This window comes from Procambarus clarkii, chromosome 14 (assembly GCF_040958095.1).
Source record: "Procambarus clarkii isolate CNS0578487 chromosome 14, FALCON_Pclarkii_2.0, whole genome shotgun sequence".
In the NCBI taxonomy this organism is placed as follows: domain Eukaryota; kingdom Metazoa; phylum Arthropoda; class Malacostraca; order Decapoda; family Cambaridae; genus Procambarus; species Procambarus clarkii.
The window spans coordinates 19,280,003-19,302,109 of record NC_091163.1 but is presented as its reverse complement, the minus strand read 5'-3'; the positions used below and the strand labels follow the sequence as shown (position 1 = coordinate 19,302,109).

Below are 22,107 nucleotides of genomic sequence, written 5' to 3'. Positions count from 1 at the left end.
GGTTTCAGTTAGATACCCCACAAGGGGGAGTATTAAGTCCCACCTTATTCAATGTATTAATGAACAGATTAGCATCAGAGATGTATCCTCCAGGGGTCACGACGATCATATATGCTGATGACATTCTTATACAAGGCACTTCTGGGAACAAAATTCAAAATGCTCTTAACATACTTGTCACCTGTAACATACCTGTCACAAGTTAGGCTTAGTTATAAATGCAGATAAAACCAAATACGAGTATAGGAAACGAAGAAATATAACACTTACTCTAAATGGTGTGGAACTGAGCCGTGTTCAGAAGTACAAGTATCTGGGCATGTATGTTGGATACACATGTGAGAGTAAAAATGCTGAAATAAATCATATCAGCACCTTATGTAAAGCCCGTCTGCATCCTCTGAAAGCACTGGCTTTTTCTGGTAATGGTGTTGGGGTACCTATCTTGCGGATGTTATACATAAGTACTGTTCGGTCCCTGATAGACTACGCAACACCCGTTATCCTTACACAGGCCAAGGCAGAATCAAAAAAATAGAGCTGATACAGAACGAGGCTATGAGGATTATTCTTGGATGTCAAAGAAATGTAATGATTGAAATAATGAGAATGGAATTAACTTTACAGAGTGTGTGTGATAGAGTCCGTGACATTAACACTAGAGTATCTATTCGTTTTATGCGGAGAAAAGGAGGGGATAAGCTGTTTCAGAGGGTTCAGACCTGCTTGAGTGACGTACACACTTCCAGGAAACTGAGGGAGACACACTACACGAGGGGATTAGCTCATGACCTCAGGGAATACGACGTACTGTAAACCCTCTCGACAGTGTAATATGTTTGCTCCCTGGAAAGTACAGAAAATAGACGTCGAAATTGTACCCCTCAAGGTGAAAAAGATTCATCATGAACCGGGACAATTACGGTGTTTGTATGGAAGCATGATATCTCGGTTACCAAGAGGCAACAGTTTACATGTATATTGCGATGGGTCGGTGGCTGAGGATGGCAGGGCAGGGTGTGGTGTGCTAATAAGGGAATATACGGAGTTTGGGACTGTGGACAGGATAATTGAACTCCGGCTTAGTAATTATATATCATCCACACAAGCTGAACTGCAGGCCATTCTGGCGTGTTTGGAGGAAGTACGTCATGACGAAAAAATGTTTTTGTATTTGTCGATAGCCGAGGAGCACTGGAGTCCTTAAAAAGTCGAAACCCAGTCTTCATGTCTATAGTTGAGGACTGTAAGAGAAGAATGACTGAGATACAGCTGAAAGGTTATAGTGTGAAATTCATGTGGATTCCATCTCATGTTGGAATAGTGCTCAACGAGGTGGCGGATGACTTGGCCAAACGTGCCACATCAAAACCACAAGTTGATATTGAATGTGAATTCACAATGAGACAAATAAGAAGCAAAATCAGAAATATTCAGGCACAGGCGGGAGTGGAGAGGAGAGAGATAATGTATGAGAGTAGTCAAACCATGCAACACTACATGTATGTGAGTCAAAACACCCATTTCGCTTATGGTAAAAGGAGAAATGCTTGGAGTGACTCTGTGTACATGCGGCTCAGGCTTGGGTACAAATATTACTGGGCATATAGGATAGATGTTCATGATAATGACACGAAGTGTAAACTATGTGGTATGTTAAGGTCTCACACCCTGGCCCATTATGTTCTTGATTGTCCGTTGATTAATGTATATAGAAACACTGAGATAAGGACTGTTCCTGAACAAATAGCCTGGATGTGTCACAACGGAAAGGTTGATGATATTCCTGTGAGATATAAGAATTTTGCACCAAGACTGTAATATTTTGTTGAATTATCTGCAGGTGTCTTGCAAATTGTCTATACAGTATACCTAGGTCATAAAAGTATTTGTGTGTACGTCTGATAACATACTACTTGTGAAGGAGGAAATGTATATGTTTATCTCTCAGAATGTTTGGTAATATGTTTATTTGTGATGTGTGTCTATGTATGTATTAACACGTTATACTGAATGGGGTGAGAATAGCTTGAGCTACCTCATCCCTTTGTGTGTATTTTACCTCAATAAACTTATTTAAATTTCAATTCAATTTCAACATAATGTAACAAAGATTGTAAATACTGTACTATTCAATGTATTCTCACAAACCCAATGTACCTTCTTGTATATATATATATAAATAAATAAATAAATAAATACAATACCTAAAGCCACGAGTATGCATAGCATTTCAGGCAACCGGGCAGTATATGTACCCTTACTCAAATCTCTTAATATGTTTGATATTAAGTCCTTGCACATCCTCTCATGTGTATTTTATATATATAAAACGCTTAACTGTAATGTCAATCCTGACCTTAAAAGCTTCCTAGAAGGTTGTATCAGATCCCATGAGCACCACACCAGAAACAAATACCTATTTGATATTCAAAGGGTACGACTTAGTCAAACTAGAAATGCTTTACAAATCAAGGGACCTCGAATGTGGAATGACCTTCCCAATTATGTTAAAGACTGTACCTCTCCCAACCAGCTTAAGATATAACAACAGTAAAAACATTTCGTGTGTGCTTGACGCTCACTGATATGTTCCAGCGTTGTTTTATATTTGGTGCTATTCTATCCTACGCATTGTTGATCTTTTTTACCTACAGGCTCATAGAACATTCTATTGCGAACACATTGGCTTAAAAATGAATGACGTACATAGAATAATAATGTCAGGAGAGTGAAATAAGTATAAACTTTCAAAGCACCGTATCGCACATGTGTCGTCCCACCACTGATACTGGGTAAGAGTTCCGCCACTTCCAACACTCTTGCGGGTGGGCCGCGACCATTATTCTACGTTTATATTCATATCACCGTGTTGGGAATTTCATTGCGAGTCCATTGATACCAAAATTAACGCTATAGGACAAGTGTGGAGGTGATAACAATCCGAAGAGTAAAAACATTTTGTTGCTGTTGGGTGCTCACGGCGAGTCATCTACGTAGTTATTTATTTGCTGCTGGTATCCCTATACGTTTCGTGACTTTTTTACTGATGTTCTTCTAGTGAATTTTATTGCGAACACGTTGGTACCAAAATGAAATACATAGCTCGAGAACTAAGATCAGGAGAGTAAAAAGAGTATACATATTTTTGTTTTGACGCTTAAGTGACAAAAACGCCGCGCGCACATACCACTAACATTATACTGTGTGACTCACTATAGATGTAAAGTGCCTTGTATAGTGACTGTTGTGAGCCTCTTGTAATGTCACTTGTGACACCTCTTTGTATCACTTGTGACACAAATATATTATATTATATATATTATAGGGTACAAATACACAAATCACAGTACAAAAAGCACATTTAACATACTGTCTATCATACAATTATCACACATCCAAACAATGTGATGTGGTAAACTACTCTACTACTAAACTACATATTCTACAATCTGATTCTGCCTATTGCTTAATTTAGAAACTGTATGACCAGACCACACACTAGAAGGCGAAGGGATAACGAAGTTTCGGTACCGAACCAGTATTTTCCCAGGTCTTTCCTAAATCTAAACTTATGCCATTCTAAACCATTCATCAACTTGTAAACCTTTATCATGTCACACCTAACTCTTCGCCGTTTCAGTGAATGCAATTGAGGAATTAACTTTGTCATTCTATGCTGGATACCTTCAAGTGAATTTATATAAATTCTATAGTACGGCGACCAAAACTGAACTGCATAATCAAAATGGGGCCTGACCAGAGCAACAAATTGATTGATTGATAATAATAAAGCCACCCAAGAGACGGCACGGGAATGAATAGCTTTAAAGAGCAAGATATAGCTAAAGAACAAAACCAGGTGTCTTGTTATTAACCCTTCGATTAATAAATCCTAGTTTACAATTTGCCTTATTACGAACATTCATGCATTGATCTTTTGGTTTTAAATTCTTACTAATCATAACTCCAAGTTCCCTTTCGAAATACCAGACTTCGCAATCACAACACCATCTATCTCGTATCTTGTAACTCTATCATATCATTACCTAACCTCAAAACATTACATTTATCAGCATTGAACTGCATCTGTCAACCTTTTGCCCATTTCAAAACTCTATTTAGATCAACAACTATCAAGAGATAGTGAGTCTTCTTCTGTGTTGTTTCCCTACCGATTTTTGTATCATCGGCAAATTTGCAAATGTTGTTACTCAAACCTGAATTTAAATAATTTATATATACAGTATTTAGCACTGTCTGTTTTTTTTTTTAAGTGACGCTGTTTGTCGACCGAATTGTATTTGTGCTGCTTTCAGCCATGTTCCCCCCTTTTTATATCTTTTTTTTTTATTTGTTCTCAACTCTTTTTATTCTTTATGCTCAATTCGTATTAAGCTTTAGTCATTTTAGTTTTTCATGTCCGAAACGCTTTGCATAATAGTGGCTTTAGGCATTGTATGTACTAGCCCTATCTATAAACTCATTACTCTTTGTAAAATCTCTGGTATGTATGTACCTTACCTAAATAAACATTTGATTTGATTTGAGTATTATAAACAACAGAGGTCCCAGGCCAGAGCTTTGAGGTACTCTTATTTATTTATTTATTTATTTATTTATTTATTTATTTATTTATTTATTTATTTATTTATGCATATACAAGAATGTACATAAGGAATGTGAGGATACAAATATGGTAATTACAGTCTTGTAAAGCCACTAGCACGCGCAGCGTTTCGGGCAGGTCCTTAATCTAAGAAAATTTTAAGGAGGTAAATACTTGCAAAATTTATAGACAAAAAATGATAACAGATTACATGAAATGAAAAAAAAAAAAAGAAGATGAGAGAAAATTGTAGGTACAGTATATTAAAGCACATAGGTAGCTAAGATTGATTGCAATGACAGCTTGAATGGTAGTTGACAAAAAATAAGTAGGCACAATACAGCAGAAACAATATAAGATTGATTGCAATGACAGCTTGAATGGTAGTTGACAAAAATTGGTAGTCACAATACAGCATTTGGCTAGCACATAAAAGAAGACAGCAATGAACACAATGATAAGGTTGTTTGATATTACATAAAAATTAGGAGATTGGGTAACACTAGGTACAGAGCAAATTTAAAGCTCAGTGTAGGAAACTAAGAAGATGAAGTTAGGTACTTTTTGGTTTTGCTTTTAAATAAGGCAAAAGTTTTACAGTTTTTCAATTCACTAGGGAGTGAGTTCCATAGACTAGGTCCCTTAATTTGCATAAAGTGTTTACACAGATTAAGTTTGACCCTGGGGATATCAAAGAGATATTTATTTCTGGTGTGGTGATAATGGGTCCTATTACATCTGTCCAGGGAGAGTTTCAGAGCATGGTTTGCATTTAAGAACAGGGTTTTGTAAATGTAGTTGACACAAGAGAATGTGTGGAGGGAGTTAATATTTAGCAAGTTTAGGGATTTAAACAAGGGAGCTGAGTGTTGTCTGAAAGCAGAGTTACTTATTATTCTGATAGCAGATTTTTGCTGTGTAATGATGGGCTTAAGGTGGTTTGCAGTGGTAGACCCCCATGCACAGATACCATAATTAAGATAGGGGTAGATTAGTGCATAATATAGTGAGAGGAGAGCAGAGTTAGGAACATAATATCTGATTTTGGAGAGTATACCAACTGTCTTAGAGACTTTCTTAGTTATGTGTTGAATGTGGGTGCTGAAGTTGAGTCTCTTGTCTAGGAATAGGCCAAGAAACTTGCCATCATTTTTATTACTGATGTTAATGTTGTCTATCTGTAGCTGAATTGCATTTGATGATTTGCTTCCAAATAAGATGTAGTAAGTCTTTTCTTTGTTTAATGTTAGTTTGTTCGTTGACATCCATAAGTGGACTTTTTTTAATTCATTATTCACAACATTATTTAGTGTATGTGGGTTGAGGTTTGAATAGATAAGGGTAGTATCGTCAGCAAACAATATAGGTTTGAGAATATTAGAGACATTAGGCAGATCGTTTATATATATAAGAAATAGAAGAGGTCCTAAGATGCTGCCCTGTGGCACTCCAACGGTAATTGGTAGAGTGGAAGAAGTTGTATCATTGATGGTTACATATTGGTGTCTGTCACTAAGATAGGATCGGATGTAGTAAAGGGCAAGGCCTCGGATTCCATAATGCTGGAGTTTAAGTAAGAGGTAGTTGTGATTAACAGTATCAAAGGCTTTTCTTACGTTAATGAAGAGTCCAATCGGAAACTCATTTTTGTCAAGGGCTGAGTAGATAATGTCAAGGAGACTAATGATTGCATCGTTGGTGCTCTTTTGGGACCGGAAGCCAAACTGGCAGGGACTGAGTATGTCGAATTTTACGAGGTAGGAATAGAGCTGTTTGTAAATAATTTTTTCAAATATTTTTGATAGAATGGGTAGATTAGATATTGGTCTATAATTGTTTATGTCCGCCGGATTGCCTCCTTTATGGACTGGCGTTACTCTTGCTTTTTTGAGGATATCAGGGAAGGTGTGACACTCTATAGATTTGTTGAACAATAGTGCTATGGGTGGGGCAAGGGCATGGGTGGCTCTCTTGTACACAATGGACGGAATTTCACTGGTGTTCCCTGCCTTGGTTTTTAGAGAGTGTATGATGGACACAACATCTGCCGGGCTGATTGGTGAAAGGAGAAGAGAGTTTGGATAGCTGCCTGAGAGATATGTGTTAATATGTGTCTGAGTCTGTGGGATTTTACTGGCAATATTAGCACCAACCGATGAAAAGAAACTATTAAATTCATTTGCCATTTCTAAATCAGTTGACGGTATATCCCCATCATTGTAGAGTTTTATTTGGTTATGTGAGTGTTGTTTAGTTCCTAGGATACTAGAGATAGTTTTTCCAAGTGCTTTTGCTTCATTGAATCTATTCACATAATATGCAAGTTTTGCCTTTCTTATGATACTGGTAAGCATTGATGAGTACCTTTTAGCTACTTCCTTTGAAACTAGGCCAATCCTAACTTTCTTTTCATATTCATGTTTCTTGTTGATTGAGTTGAGAATGCCACTTGTGAGCCATGGATTGTTTAATCTTTTGTCAGTTACTTGCTTGGTAAGAAGGGGACAATGAAGGTTGTAGAGGCTTAGAGTTTTGGAGAGGAAGAGGTTAGCTAATGAATTTATATCATGGGTATTATTGAATTCAGAATCCCAGTTAATATTGTGAAGTGCCTCTGTAAGATTGTCTAAAGCTGATTCACTGTGTAGCCTAAATGAAAGTTTCTTGCTTTTTGGAGGTGTTATGTCCATGTTCGCTATGAGAAAGGTAGGATAGTGGTCAGTTGTTCTGTCGTAGATTATACCAGATACAAGGGGAGGTGTTATGTTTGTCCATATGTGGTCCAAGGTAGTGGCTGATGTTTGAGTGACTCGGGTAGGTTTGGTGATTGTGGGGATTAGCATACAGGAGTTCATGCTGTTAAGGAAATAGTCAACTTGAGAGCAATTTTGTTGACCCAGGTCAATATTAAAGTCTCCTCCCAGAATGATGTGGTTTTTGTTGAGAATGTTGTTTATAATAAGATTCCTTAGGTTATCTGAGAAAGAAGCTATGTTAGTATTGGGAAATCTATAGATGGCTCCAATAGTCAAAGAGGATTTAAGGGATTTAATTTTAAACTGAGCAAAAGTATATTCACATTAGTCATCTCTGTCACTAATAACACTGTTGCAGATAAATGTATCTCGGTAATATATAGCTGTGCCACCACCTTTTTTATTAGGCCTACAGTTATGAATGGCTTTATAACCAGCTAAGTTGTAGAGTTGGGTATAGTCTTTATTTAGCCAAGTTTCTGTTAAAATAATGAACGATAGGTTAGTACCTATTGCTGTGAGTAATGCATTTAAATCGTCAAAATGTTTACCAAGTGATCTAACATTTTGGTTATAAACTGATAGACAGGTGCTATTTTGAAGTTTGTTTTTAGCCTGGTGTGCTGTGAAATACTTACAATAATGATGATCAATGTGCTGGTTGGTGTAGATATGAGATAGAAGATTTTGATCAGGATCAATATCAGTGTGCATAGAGATGCAGAGGGATCACGATACAAGATACACGATAAAGCAAAACACAAGAATAAAAGCAAATACAATAAAATAGTAACAATTTAGAAGTAAAATAAAGATCCAATAGATAGCCAGGAAGGACACAGAAGTTACACAAAATAAAAAACAAAAAATCAGTTGAGACTGACAATATAAATATAAAATAAAAAATAATAAGAAAAATAATAATCATAAAAAAATGATCTTGAAGATAATTAGCTTAGTAATGGTTAATTAACAGGGTAATAAAAAGCCCTAGGTTTAGTGACAAGGGGATTAACTAAGAACAAATAATTAAGAGTATAAAACAGGCAAAGATGACAAACAAAAAAATAAAATAAAAATAAAAATAAACACCTTTGGAAAGGAAAGGCAGAGCTTAAGTACACTTTGGTTGTATGTGAGACTACAAATTATGTTCTGGTTATTCAGCTGATATCCCACAGTCATCCAGGAAAGAAGTGAGGTGTGCTTCAGTGGTTATGACATAAGTTTTTCCAGAGTCAGTCTTCCTAGCTATTATTTTACCATCGCGCACAAAACAATGTTTAATAGCAGTGGATCTTTTGCAAATTCCACGTAGTTTAAATAAGAGATTTTGTCTGAATCTGGTAAGACATTCGTCCACATAAACATTGGATTTCCTAGCGACTGCAGCAGTGATAAGGTCTGACTTGTGGGAGCAGCTATCTAACTTCACACATATCTTTCTGTTGTTTGTACCAGATGATTTGGTACCCACTCTATAAGCTGACTTAATGTCTCTTCCTTCGATTGAATAATTCAACTTAGTACGCAATTCCTGGATCACGATGGCAGTACAGTCTTCTTTGTCAGTTTCATGGGGAAAATCCTGTGATGAGATGATGACAGAATCAAGGAGCTTAAGTTGGTCTGATTCGTCTTGGGTTGCAGTGTGTTGCTGTTGTAGGGAGTTAAAATGGTTCTCTAACTTTTGTAACATCTCTTCTTGCTTCTTAGAGGTTTCTGCTGGTTTAAAGTTAGTAACCGAGATCTGAAGAGAGCTTAATTCCTGTTCGAGGTGGCCGACTCTGGCAGACAGATCTTGGTTAATCTTGTGCATGGCCAAAGCATCACTGTAGCTTCATTATCAGGTCCGACTGCTCTCGGATTATAGACTTTTGGTCATCATGTATTTGAGTCAATAATCTGAGCCATGGATTATCAGCGAGACGCTTAAAGTCAGAACATGGGGAGGCAGCTCGTTTAAGTTGCTCCATATGGTTACATAACTGTTGTAAGGCTCGAGTCAGTGACGACGCTTCAATCAGCTGAGAAGGTTTGTTATTGTTGACGCAGGGAGGGTCGGTACTCCCCCCGGTAGCCACTAAGGGGAAACAGCCGCGTTATTCCTGTTGCTAGCTTGGCTGGTTGGGTTCATCCTGATAGGTGTGCTATCATTCTTTGCGGCCTTGCCGAGCTTAGAATTGTTTTGCATGGTAGCAGCAGAGATGTACGCAGCAGATGGGGTAGACTCGTTGATATGGCAGCAGCAACCTACTCAACCTACAACATTTTCCAACTCTGATTTAACCCCATTTATACTAACTCTGTTGAGCGTTGACCATTTATACATCAACTCTGTTGATGTGAGCACTTAATTGGCGGTCAGTGGTGGAGCTTAATTCTTAAAAAGCAATATATACGTTCGATCGTGATTTAGTTTAGTCTGCCGCTTAAAGAAAAAAAGAGCATATCAATGTTATATCACAGAAAACGAATTTATCATAAACTCATATTTGTCTTATCATAATTTGAACTGCATTCATATTTTTAATATATAACAATATGAATATCCAAATTTCTGTAAATCCCCTACCATGTTGGAATCTGTGGAAATGAATGAGCAAATGTGCTGGCTGAAGGCGCTGAAGGAAACCATATTGGTTTCATTTTGGATACAAATGTTCATGGAGATTCAGAATGGAAACTAATTATATAATTGAACCTGCAGAGAGGAGTTTAAGAATCTGTGTTGAGAGTGATGGACACAGCCTTCACAATTATACTTCAGAGAATGTAAACATCTAAGAGTCATTAGAAATATGTGTAGAATAATAAACCCTACATTGTTTGAGTTAGGGAAAACACCATTTGTCATATAGATACTAGCTGTTCCTAAAGATTCACCCATTTTGCACCCGCAAGATAACATATAAGATTTTAAGGGTTGACGAATGTTAATCTTCTTGTTTGATAAACTGTGCACTTGAGACATAGTTAATAAGAACACGCCAATATATAAGACAACAAAAAGTTTTCAGATTCTTTCACACCACTTTCCAGCAACTTTTATAATTTATATAAATTATTTTAGGGAATAATAGATAAATTATATATTTAAACATGATATTAGTGTTTATTGGAATGCATAAGGAGTCAAATTGTGTTAAAAGATTGATTTTTAGAAAATTTGGAAAACTACTTTTTGCTGATCATATATTATAACTAAATGGATTTTGAATGTTTCACTGAGCCAATAAATATCATTCACAATTTATTAATGAATTTTACAAAATAACACCATGAATTTTATATTTAAACATGTAAAAACTATTTGTAATACATTAGGAACAAAATAGTTGTAGAAAAACAATTTATTATAAAACCTTTGAGTTTGGATTTTTTGATTAAAAGTTTCTCAAAGGCTCTCCTGCACCATTCTCAATGCAAATCATTCCCACACCTATGGGAAGAGATAGACGAACGTTTCCTAGATGATTTGTGTTTGCTGGGAATCCCCCGCAAGCACAAATAGGTGAGTACATACTCATTGGATGAAAATAAAATTTCAATTAGTATACATAATATAACTATACTCTCTATTTCTTGTTTTTTAGTAATTAATAAATTATAATATTATTTTATTAACTTAGTAAAAAAAAGAATAAGAGTTCTAGTTTTATATATACAGTTATGCAGACCACAAAGCTAGATTAGACACGTGTGACCAATTTTAGGCATCCTAGAGAATATTAAGTTATGAGTTGTTGTCATTATTATATTTTTTCTTGACTCAGTTATAGGAAAGAAATACCCCTGATAAGAAATTTTATGAAATCTGAGGATTGAAAGAAATTGTGTTGTTGGTGTTAAAGGAATAGCCGATGCTTTTTCCAATACTCCTCTAAACTGAAGGTATTACAAATTCTCCCCTTTACCACCTATTCCATAGACATTGATGAGCATGCCCACAACTTTCTTCACTTTATTTTATTATTCCTCTGAAGAATTTCTCATCATGGGTAGAATTTTTCCTGATAATTTTAGTTGTTTTGGATAAAGATACCATGACTATTGTCTTGCAGTTCCTGCCTCGTCTTGTATAACAATATGATAAACATCTATATCAAATGCCTTAAATATGTGTGGTGAAAATAAAATCTTGTTCTTCCCATCTAGTAATTGATATGGTGAAATCTTCATACCATCCCATTCTATTACAATATTTGGAATTTGGGATATGAGTTTGATAAATGATGGGATCAATTTGGGTAGTGAATGACCAAAAATGGATGTCAGCATGGATGTTATACAAGTTTCCAAGGATGGCATTCTTCCATTTGTTTTTACTGTATTAATTCTAAATACTAATGAAAAAGCTACACTCACTAATTGCTGAAAACTAGATGAGTGTATACACACATACACATATTGGATGAAAATAAAAATTCAACCAGTATATATGAAACTATATTCTCTATTTGTTTTCTTTATTTTGGTAAGTATTAAATAACAGTAATATTATTTTATTTACTTACTAAAACAAAACAAAAAAGAAATAATAAGGGTTTAGTTTTATATATACTTTATACATTCAACCAGACCACAGAGCTAGATTAGACACGTTTGGACAATTTTAGGCATCCTAGGGAATCATATTATATAATAAACCCCTTGAAAATTTCTTTAAAAACTTATGATGACAAAAAAATCAGCTGTGTTATGCCAAAAATTACATAGAACGAGAATTTTTTTTCTTGATTCAGTTATAAGAGATAAATACATTAGAAAAAAGATTTCATGAAATCTGATGGCTGAGGAATCATGCTCTTTGTCAATGTTTGGTGAATCTTTGGAAAACTTGAGTGTAGGAAGTAAAGTGTCAAAGCAGCAACTCCTAAATTAATATTCTCTAGGATACCTAAAATTGTCCACACGTGTCTAATCAAACTTTGCGGCCTGATTGACTGTAATACAGTATATATAAAACTAAACTCTCTTATTCTTTCTTTTTTATATAAAATAATAATAGTAATATGTACTTACTAAAAAGGAAATTATTGAGTGTAGTTTCATATATAATGGTGTATTTTTTATTATCCATTGTGTGTATGTGTGTGTGTGCACTCACATAGTTGTACTTACCTAGATGTGCCTGGGGGGATTGAGCTTCGGCTCTTTAGTCCCACCTCTCAACAGTCAATGAACTAGTGTGCAGATTCCTGAGCCTAATGGGCTATATCATATCTACATTGGGAACCGAGACATGATCACTTCTCTATAAAATTCTCTGGAAATAAAAAAACTGGAAAGAACTAAAAATGTTCCTTGTTGTTACAAATTCCACCAGTCTAATAAACCATTACACCTCCAAATTCCAACATCATAGCAAATCGATTGACTCTTATTTTATTGCATGGAAATCTTTATATCTTTCATCTTGACATCCATTTGTGGAAATTCCCTTAAACAATTGATTCTATCATTCATGAAACTCCTGTAACAAATTCCACATAATGGAAGAGAAGGGGGGATAATATGGTGCTATTACCATATCAGTTACTTGGAAGGAAATCAAAAGATATTTTCACCATATCAGTTATTTAAGGCTTCATGTTGTTCTGTATGGAACTAGAAGACACTAGTCCTTCGGTACAACTTCTCAAATAAACCACATGGGTGTAATTTAACTTTGCGGTTTCTATATAAAAAATATATGTTCGGGAATATAAAATTCACATATTTTATACTTATTGTATTAGTTATTTTATGTCTGTTCATTATGATAGTATCTATTATGAATATGTATAACAAAATACCATGTATGGAATCAGTTGCAGTTGGAATGACTGATGGTAAAATGAAATATGTTATGGGTTCACTACATGCCATAGCTGGTTCCCTTGCGGTAGTTCTGGCAACTTTGGTAATTTTCACAACAATTAACACAACTAAAAGTATAAAAAGTTAAGAAAGGGAACAAATGAATTTCGAAGCACCATAAAAAAAAAAGGTAGGAATTTTCCAAATATTAAATTAAATGGATGAGAATATATTTAATAATTGGGCTAAAAAAGACCATACTGTGTGAACCAGATGCTTGTTTAAAAATATAATAATGACAACAATTCTTAACTTAATATTCTCTAAAAGGCCTAAAATTGTCCACACGTGTCTAATCTAGCTTTGCTGTCCTGTTGACTGTATACAGTATATATAAAACTAAAATTCTTATTCTCTCTTTTTGTTTTGTTTAAGAAAATAAAATAATATTATTATTATATATTTACTAAAAAAATGAAATATCGTGTACAGTGTCTCACCTAGTTGTATTTGGGGGATTGAGTTTCGGCTCTTTGGTCCCGCATCTGAACTGTTAATGAACTGGTGTATAGATTCCTGAGCCAATTGGTTTCTATCATATCTACATTTGAAACTGCGTAAGGAGTCTGCCTCCTCATAATCATTGCCTAATGCATTCCATCGGTTAGGTACGCTGACACTTTTCTTTCTACACTTAAGTTTTCCGAAGACTCACCAAACATTGACCAACAACACGATTCCTTTCTACCCTCATATTTCAAGAAATCTTTTATCTGGTGAATTTTTTTCTTACAACTGAGTCAAGAAAAAAATAGTAATAACAACAACTCCCAACTTAAAAAAATATTCTCTAGGATGCCTAAAATTGTCCACGCATGTCTAATCCAGCTCTGTGGCCTGGGTGACTGTATACAGTATATATATATATATATATACTACACTCTTATTCTTTCTTTTTATGCTTTAGTAAGTAAAATAATATTACTGTTATTTAATACTTACTAAGAAACAAAAACGAATTGAGGTTATAGTTTCATATATATACACTGGTTAAATTTTTATTTTCGTCAAATGTGTGTGTGTGTACTCACCAGTTGTGCTTGGGGTGGAGGATTAAGCTTAGGATCTTTGGTCCCGCCTCTTAACTGTCAATAAACTGGTGTGTAGATTCCTGAGCCCATTGGACTCTATCTTATCTACATTTGAAACTGTGTATGGAGTCTGCCTCCACTGCCTAAGGCATTCCGTCTGTTAGGTACTTATCATTGTTATATTTTTTCTTTACTCGGTTGTAAGAGAGAAATACCCCAGATAAGAGATTTCATGAAATCTGAGGGTTGAAAGGAATCGTGTTGTTGGTTAATGTTTGGTGAATCTTTGTAAAACACTGCAATAGAAAATATATTTTCATTAAGATGAGACTTGGGGTAATAATGTACAATATAATGAGATCCGAGAGATTTTAGACTGGCCTCTTTATCAATAATATTGTTCGTTCTTTTTTTATTTACTAACTGATGAGCATCCCAATTACCCTGCAGAACTTTACATTTAAGTTGAGAAGATGGTATCACTAATATGGGTTCTAGGAGTAAAAAGAGAATTGAGGACCAATGATAAGCTACAACTAAGCCGCTGTCAGGAAGTCTAAAGATATTAATCATGTGGGGTGAATTAAAAACAGGTTGTATTTTAGGTTTGAGCATTGTAGTTGCAATCCAACCTGGATTGGTAACCATTTCAGAAAAGGCAGAGACCGAAGTTGGAATAACCCAGTTGCACGGTAAATCAGAGGTGAAAAATGAAAATGACACTATACCTTTCTTTTGCTTCTCGATATCATAACCTAAGAGCAAGAGACCAGATAGTAGACATCTTCCTCCATCATAATCATTATGATTAATGAGTGATTTATATATCTGTCTGCAGTATTTGAGGAAATTAGTAACTATTTGAAAAAAAAACTTGGTGTCGTGTAGTGGGAGGTAATAATAATCATCCATATTATTGTCCAGGGTATTATTACACCAAGACCAACTTTTATAGGAAAAAGGCATATTAGTAAAAGCACATTCTTTTAAATAATTTTCTTCTTTTTGACATTTAAATATTCCTTAAATTTTGACGGATATATTTTTTGTAATAGTTTATGGTAAAAACTGGGTCATTATCGAGGATCAAATAATGTTGCATACCGATGAAAAAAAATAACGCAACCATATTTGTCGTAAATATAATTAAAAAAGGAGGGGAAGACCATTTTGATTTGCTACTGCATTATGGGAAATGTGTGGGTAAGAATTTACATAGACATAACAAAATGTTAAATAGTCAAATTCGCTTTTATTTCACCGGTATCAGTTGTAAATTGAACTTTTAATTTAGATGACTGCTTATTTGTTCTGAGTAAACCTGCTTCTACATATGAATTTACATCATATAAATTTATTGGTTGTGGTTTATTATTATTATTATTATTATCTATTTTTATCTCCTCTTATCTTTTATCTACTTTTTATCTCCTCACCAAATGCCTATCCCTTCCGAGGCTAACCTACTTTCTGTGGTGCGCCCCATCTTACAACAACCGAAATCATGAAGAGTATGACCTCTTACTGAAGACCATGCTGGAAAAAGTTGTTAACCTCTCCCTCAACGAAAGCCAGTGGAAACAAGCCACTCTTCCTGTCAGGCTCGGTGGCTTGGGTGTCCACACCGCCACCCAAATTGCTGTCCCAGCCTTCCTGTCTTCCTCCTCAGCATCAGATAACCTGGTTAAGGAAATTCTACCCAACACCCTGAGTGATGTAGCAGGGATACAGGACCCCACTACACAGAAGGCGACACGAAATGGGGTGCCATGACAGACCCAGCACTCAGACCAGCCATGCCGAAAGCCAAGAAACAATCCAGTTGGGACAGCCCCATTGTAAACAAAGAAGCCACAGCTTTGCTGGAGGCAGCAACAACCCCCAGTGATCGTGCACGCCTCATAGCTGTGCAGGCTCCTCATGCAGGGGACTTCCTTCTGGCAGTCCCCATGCCTGCGACAGGCATACGTCTTGATCGGCAGGAGCTCCGTATTGCAGTCGCTCTCCACCTTGCTGCCCCTATCCACACTGTTCACAGGTGTATTTGCGGCGAGGCAGATGCTGACGAATATGGACTGCATGGCCTGCACTGTGGAAAATCGGGTGGTTGGCACACTAGACACGACGAAGTGAACGACATCATTAAAAGAAGCCTTGCCTCTGCTCAGTGTCCAGCGGAGAGAGAGCCCCGCAACCTACTGAACCGTGACTCTGTTAGCTTTGCCGGCCGACCAGACGGAATCACACTGCGTCCGTGGAAGGGTGGCAGGCAGTTCGCATGGGACTATACTTGCGTATCCACCCTGGCAACGGCATACATCACAGTCTCTGCTGGCACAGCAGTAGCCGCAGCGACACACAGAGAAAAACAAAAGTCAGTCAAGTACAGGCAATTAGATCAACTGTACAACTTGGTTCCAATAGGGTCTGAGACCCTAGGCCCATGGGGTGAGAGTGCAAGAAGGTTTCTTAAGGATCTTGGTTCCATGCTCATTGACACCACAAGAGACTCTAGAGCGGCAAGTTTTCTCTTTCAGCGCCTCAGTGTCGCAATCCAGAGGGGGAATGCCCGCTGCGTCCTCGGTTCCTGCCCGGCGTCGGAGGAGTTCGAGGAAATCTACAGCCTCTAGGAAGCGAACTTTTTCTTGTGTCCTCTTAATGTTAATTTTTTGTATAAAATCAAATATGTAACTGTATAACCTTGCATAATAAAGTGTACACCATAATAAAAAAAGGGGGGTGGTAGGAGAAGCGAACACTCTTTTGTATTCAGAGTTAAGTGGCAAGTTTTTCCCTGAATGCTCTGTGTTCCCTTCTCTGAGGCTGTGGGTCCCTATAATTGCACCAGTGGTAGTACCCCCCCTATATATATATATATATATATATATATATATATATATATATATATATATATATATATATATATATATATATATATATATATATATATATATATGGCTATGGGTCCCCACATTGGCACCAGAGGTGGTACCCTCACAAACTTTTATATATATATATATATATATATATATATATATATATATATATATATATATATATATATATATATATATATATTAGTATTTTTTGGTAGCAGTCTTTCCTGTAGACATATATTATTAAATATGACCGAAAAAGTAAGATTAATAATTCTAACACGAATTTTCTCAATCTTTCGTACATTTCTTTTCACTGTTGGAGGTAAATCAAAAATCAATTCTCCAAAATTCATTTTTATTTCTAGTCTGACGCGACACGAGCGCGTTTCGTAAAACTTATTACATTTTCAAAGACTTTAGTTCACAAATACACAACTGAATAGAACTTACGCATCTCCGATTTTATATCTACATTTGAGTGAGGTGGGAGGGGTGATGTGGCATTAACACAAGACAGAACAAGAAGTGGCATTAATAGGGTATTAATTTCATCAACACAAGACAGAACAAGAGGTGGTATTAATAGGGTATTAATTTCATCAACACAAGACAGAACACGAAACAATGGATATTGAATAGAAGTGTTTGTAGAAAGCCTATTGGTCCATATTTCTTGATGCTTCTATATTGGAGCGGAGTCTTGAGGTGGGTAGAATATAGTTGTGCAATAATTGGCTGTTGATTGCTGGTGTTGACTTCTTGATGTGTAGTGCCTCGCAAACGTCAAGCCGCCTGCTATCGCTGTATCTATCGATGATTTCTGTGTTGTTTACTAGGATTTCTACTAGGATAGAAATCATCGATAGATACAGCGATAGCAGGCGGCTTGACGTTTGCGAGGCACTACACATCAAGAAGTTGTAGTTGACTATAGTCAACAGGTCTCCTTAATAAGATACCTAAGAAATAGCACCTAAGAAATATTAAAATGCCTCTACATATTATTGTTTATAAACTGCAATGTTATTTCACGATTTACTGTGAAATCTACTTAGACCATTTATTATGGTACAAATGCATTCAAGAATCTTCATATTAATTTCACCTAGTGGATTAAATATAAACATTTTATAAAAATATTCGCATCTACTCTACTAGCTAAGGCAGAGTGTCTAATTATGAAAATTGCTATCACAGGTAGAATGAAGCCAATCAAATTAGTGATAGTGAGAGAGCTATACTATAAGTTGTGACTGCCTCAGTAGCATTCGAATTTAAAAGTCATGAAGTTCGAAATCTTTGTCGAATCTGGACTTCAAGTTGTGGACTGCCTATAACCTTTTTCAGCTGTTTCTTCCGCCTTAAAAAGCACATTTGTAAAAAAAAAACTTATATCATTTTTCCATTGATTCAATGATTTTTTTTACATGCATACATGCGAATAAATACAATAAAACAAGAACAAACAAACAGAACACAAACAAAAACAAAAGCACAAAACAAAGAAAGACAATTACACTAAATACCGGCCTGAAGGGGCGACAACAAAAACACAACAATGAGCATAAACACAATGGAACACAGTAAAAATGAACAACAATACAAGACAGGAGGGTAATGGAAATAAACACAAGAAAACTACACAAAGTACAAAATCACACAAAATACACAAAATACCGGCCTAAAGGGCCGACAACAAAAACCAAATATAATGCAAGATAGTAGAAAAAGAACAGTGCAAGACGTGTCGCTCAATTTTAAGCGTACAGACAAGCATGCATAAGGCAATTAGATTACAATAATCACAAAGGCACAAACTTACAAAGTACAAAGGTACAAGTTTATAAAGGTAGAAATTACGAAGGCACAGTTATAAATTACAAAGGCACTAAGTTATAAATTACAAAGGCACTAAGTTATAAATTACAAAGGCACTAAGTTATAAATTACCAAATACACAAAAGATCACCCTGAAGAGCCGACAACAAAAACAATAAGCACAGCAGTACACGGACAAAATACCCAAACCCGCACCCAACAACCCAACCCGGGAAACTACACAAAACAAGCCAACTGGCTCCGAAAACCACACGGAGAGGTACATATACAAAATTACAACAAATGAAATAAAATACTCCCACGCACGCACGCATGCAACCGCACCCCACGCACACAAACGGACACAACACCACAACAAATAGCACATTAAAAAATTGACTTAAAAGGAGGAAACTCGTCAGTGGGAGGCGAATATTTCTCAGGAAAATCATGTAGAGGATATTTCTGCTTATAAGCTTCCCACAATAAGTACTCCCTGTCGGTAGGACAACGATCCCCTGCTTCATGGGGGTGTGCATAAACTCGGGAACCAGCAGATCAGGCGGAAGTGGCAGTACCCGGAGCTGGGCGACAGAAGTCGCATAACGAGGTAAGGCAGAGCGAAGGGAGGCAGAAGACACAGAAGAAGCGGACGAAGGCCTCCGAGATGGACCCCCTGCCGGACGCACAAGAGAAGAAGATGAAGGCCGCCGAGACGGCAACCCCACACCCGACACCGCAGGAGACGCAGTAAAGACGGTCGGACATGGGAGAAGCGGTAAAACCGCCGCCGATGAACCAGGGGACGTAACTGGGGGCACGGAACCCCCAGAGCGAGGAGGCTTCTTTAACACCACCACCAGGTCACTACGCTCACCAGCAGTAGGAACCACCCTCCACGCAGAACCGGAACCATCCGACGCAGACGACGCACCGGAAGCAAGCTCCACAGGCACCTCACTAGAAGAAACATCGACACTGGCAGCCGCAGGCACACGGACCTCCGCCACCACCGAGGAATACGACGAAACCGGAACCTCACCACCGTCTCTGGAAGAACCACCATCGTCGAGTATTCCCGCATCAGCCCAATCAGAAGATCTCTGGGAACGTTTGGGCACCGGCCGCACACCATCAGAGCCGGATGTCGACCCAGAGACCTGGTCAACACAAGCCGGGCGAACCGACGCTTTCCGCAAGACGGCAGCATTTTCAACCACATGGGGAACCAGGTCGAGCACAGTAGGAGGCCCCACAGCCACACCAGCACCCAGCACAACCTGGGCGCACGGCGAGGTTGAAGTCACAAGCACCACAGACGAAGAACAGGAAGACAGAGAACCTGTGCAATCTGGAGCCGGAAGAACCACGGGAGTATCCAGGACAGCAACTGGGGCAGGACGAACACCTGACGGCGACACAACCTCCTGAGAAGAGGCAACCGCAACAGGCGACACTGCATCAGGAGGAGGGGCGACATCAGCAGGAGGCGCATCAGGCGACATCAGCAGGAGGCGCATCAGGCGACATCAGCAGGAGGCGCATCAGGCGACATCAGCAGGAGGTGCATCAGGCGACATCAGCAGGAGGCGCATCAGGCGACATCAGCAGGAGGTGCGTCAGGCGACATCAGCAGGAGGCGCATCAGGCGACACATGGGGCACGGCAGCAGCCAAAGAGTCGTCCACATCCCCAGCCACCAAATCCTCCTCCACAGGGAGCGGCGGGAAATCCTCCTCACAGAAGAGGTTGATGGGCGTTGCGCCCATCAACCTGGCAGGTTCAGAGCACCCAGCAGCCTGATGGCCCAAGAGGCCACAACGGTAACACATACGGGGTTGACGAGCATAAAACACCCGAACAGAACACCCCAGAAGCTTCACTTGAGATGGACTGTCCCGCAGCCTCATTCCTAAGGTGCGAATATTTGACCGCACACCCTTTAGCGGACCCGAGGAGAGCAGGTGCAACCGCACACTGACGACTGCCCGAAATAAAGCCTCAGCAACCCCTCCGGAAATTCCAGGGGCGCCCCATGCACGCTTACATATGTGACGGCACCACTGCGATCGGATACAGTCTCAGTGCCTGCACCCTCGGGCAGGGGCAAGGTCCGCCCCTCGTAACGACGTAAAAACGCCCTATACACTTACTCCGTCGTTAGTTTAACAATAACCCTATGGGCAGTCACCAGCTCAACGCCAAAAATATCCTCCACAGGGACCCGCAGCATGTCACACAGCACCAATCTCACCTCAGAATATCCCACTCAAGCAGAAAACTCTAGGCCTATAAACTGGGCACACACAACAGGGGGGAAGGTGGCCCCCATGGCGCTGACATGCCAAACTACACCCGCCCCCTCGCAACTCCAGGCCACAACTGGCAGGTCAGGCGAGCACGCCCGAACCCCCTGGTGGCCAACTAGGCAATCCACTGATTCAAAATTGAAAGGTTCAAAGTTCGGACCGAGAACACTGTTTATTATTCAATTGGTGACACATTTATAATCAGTGAAGTTTGATTTATATAATAACTGGAAAGCCAGGGTTAAGGGTGACCTGTGTACTGTCCCTCCGGGTGAAGGGTGACCTTGGAATTAATCCCTTCGCCTCCCCCGTCGAGACAGACTAAACACGGAATATTAATAAGATAAACGAGTCCAGGAAGCTCCTCAGATTTTCCAAGGTTTGCTTTTTTACTCGATCTTTTATCTTTTATATCACTATTATGTTTTGCGTAAAGACTTGCTGAGCACACTTTAAAGTTTTTAAAAGTTGCTTTGCTTGTTCCTTCTTCAATTTTACTGCTCGAGTTGCACATCTGTAAATGCTTCACCCACCTACTACAAATGCATTGCCAACAGAATCTAAAAGCCTAACCTAACCTATGCCTGAACATGGCCAATATGCTAATATACAATAGTATTATTCTATATTTAACCAAATTCGTACTTTCAATGAACAAGATATTCAGATAATGAATGAGTCTTCGGGGGTCGGCCGCTGGAAGGAATGAACATAACGTGGGTACGAGCTGCAGCATCGCCAGTGACATATTTGTCATAAAGAGGGAGTTTGGCAATTAGAGTAATGAGCATTTGCCTTTTGTTTATGAGAATGTCTGCTCATACAACGCGAGAGACGCACGTG

General features: G+C 38.1%; 1 protein-coding gene across 1 annotated transcript; it reads right to left on the bottom strand.

Annotated features, from left to right (window-relative positions):
* Positions 1–18,655: 18,655 nt before the first annotated feature.
* On the bottom strand, positions 18,656–20,475 carry LOC138364746 (uncharacterized). The gene is made up of 2 exons (XM_069324714.1): positions 19,534–20,475; positions 18,656–18,667 (listed from the first exon to the last, which is right to left on the bottom strand). The coding sequence occupies exons 1-2, from the start codon at positions 20,473–20,475 to the stop codon at positions 18,656–18,658; spliced, it is 954 nt and encodes a 317-aa protein (XP_069180815.1).
* Positions 20,476–22,107: the final 1,632 nt, after the last annotated feature.

Excerpts from the sequence above, each read along its gene's own strand:
- LOC138364746 (XM_069324714.1), bottom strand. The coding sequence starts at position 20,475 with ATGCGCCTCCTGCTGATGTCGCCTGATGCGCCTCCTGCTGATGTCGCC.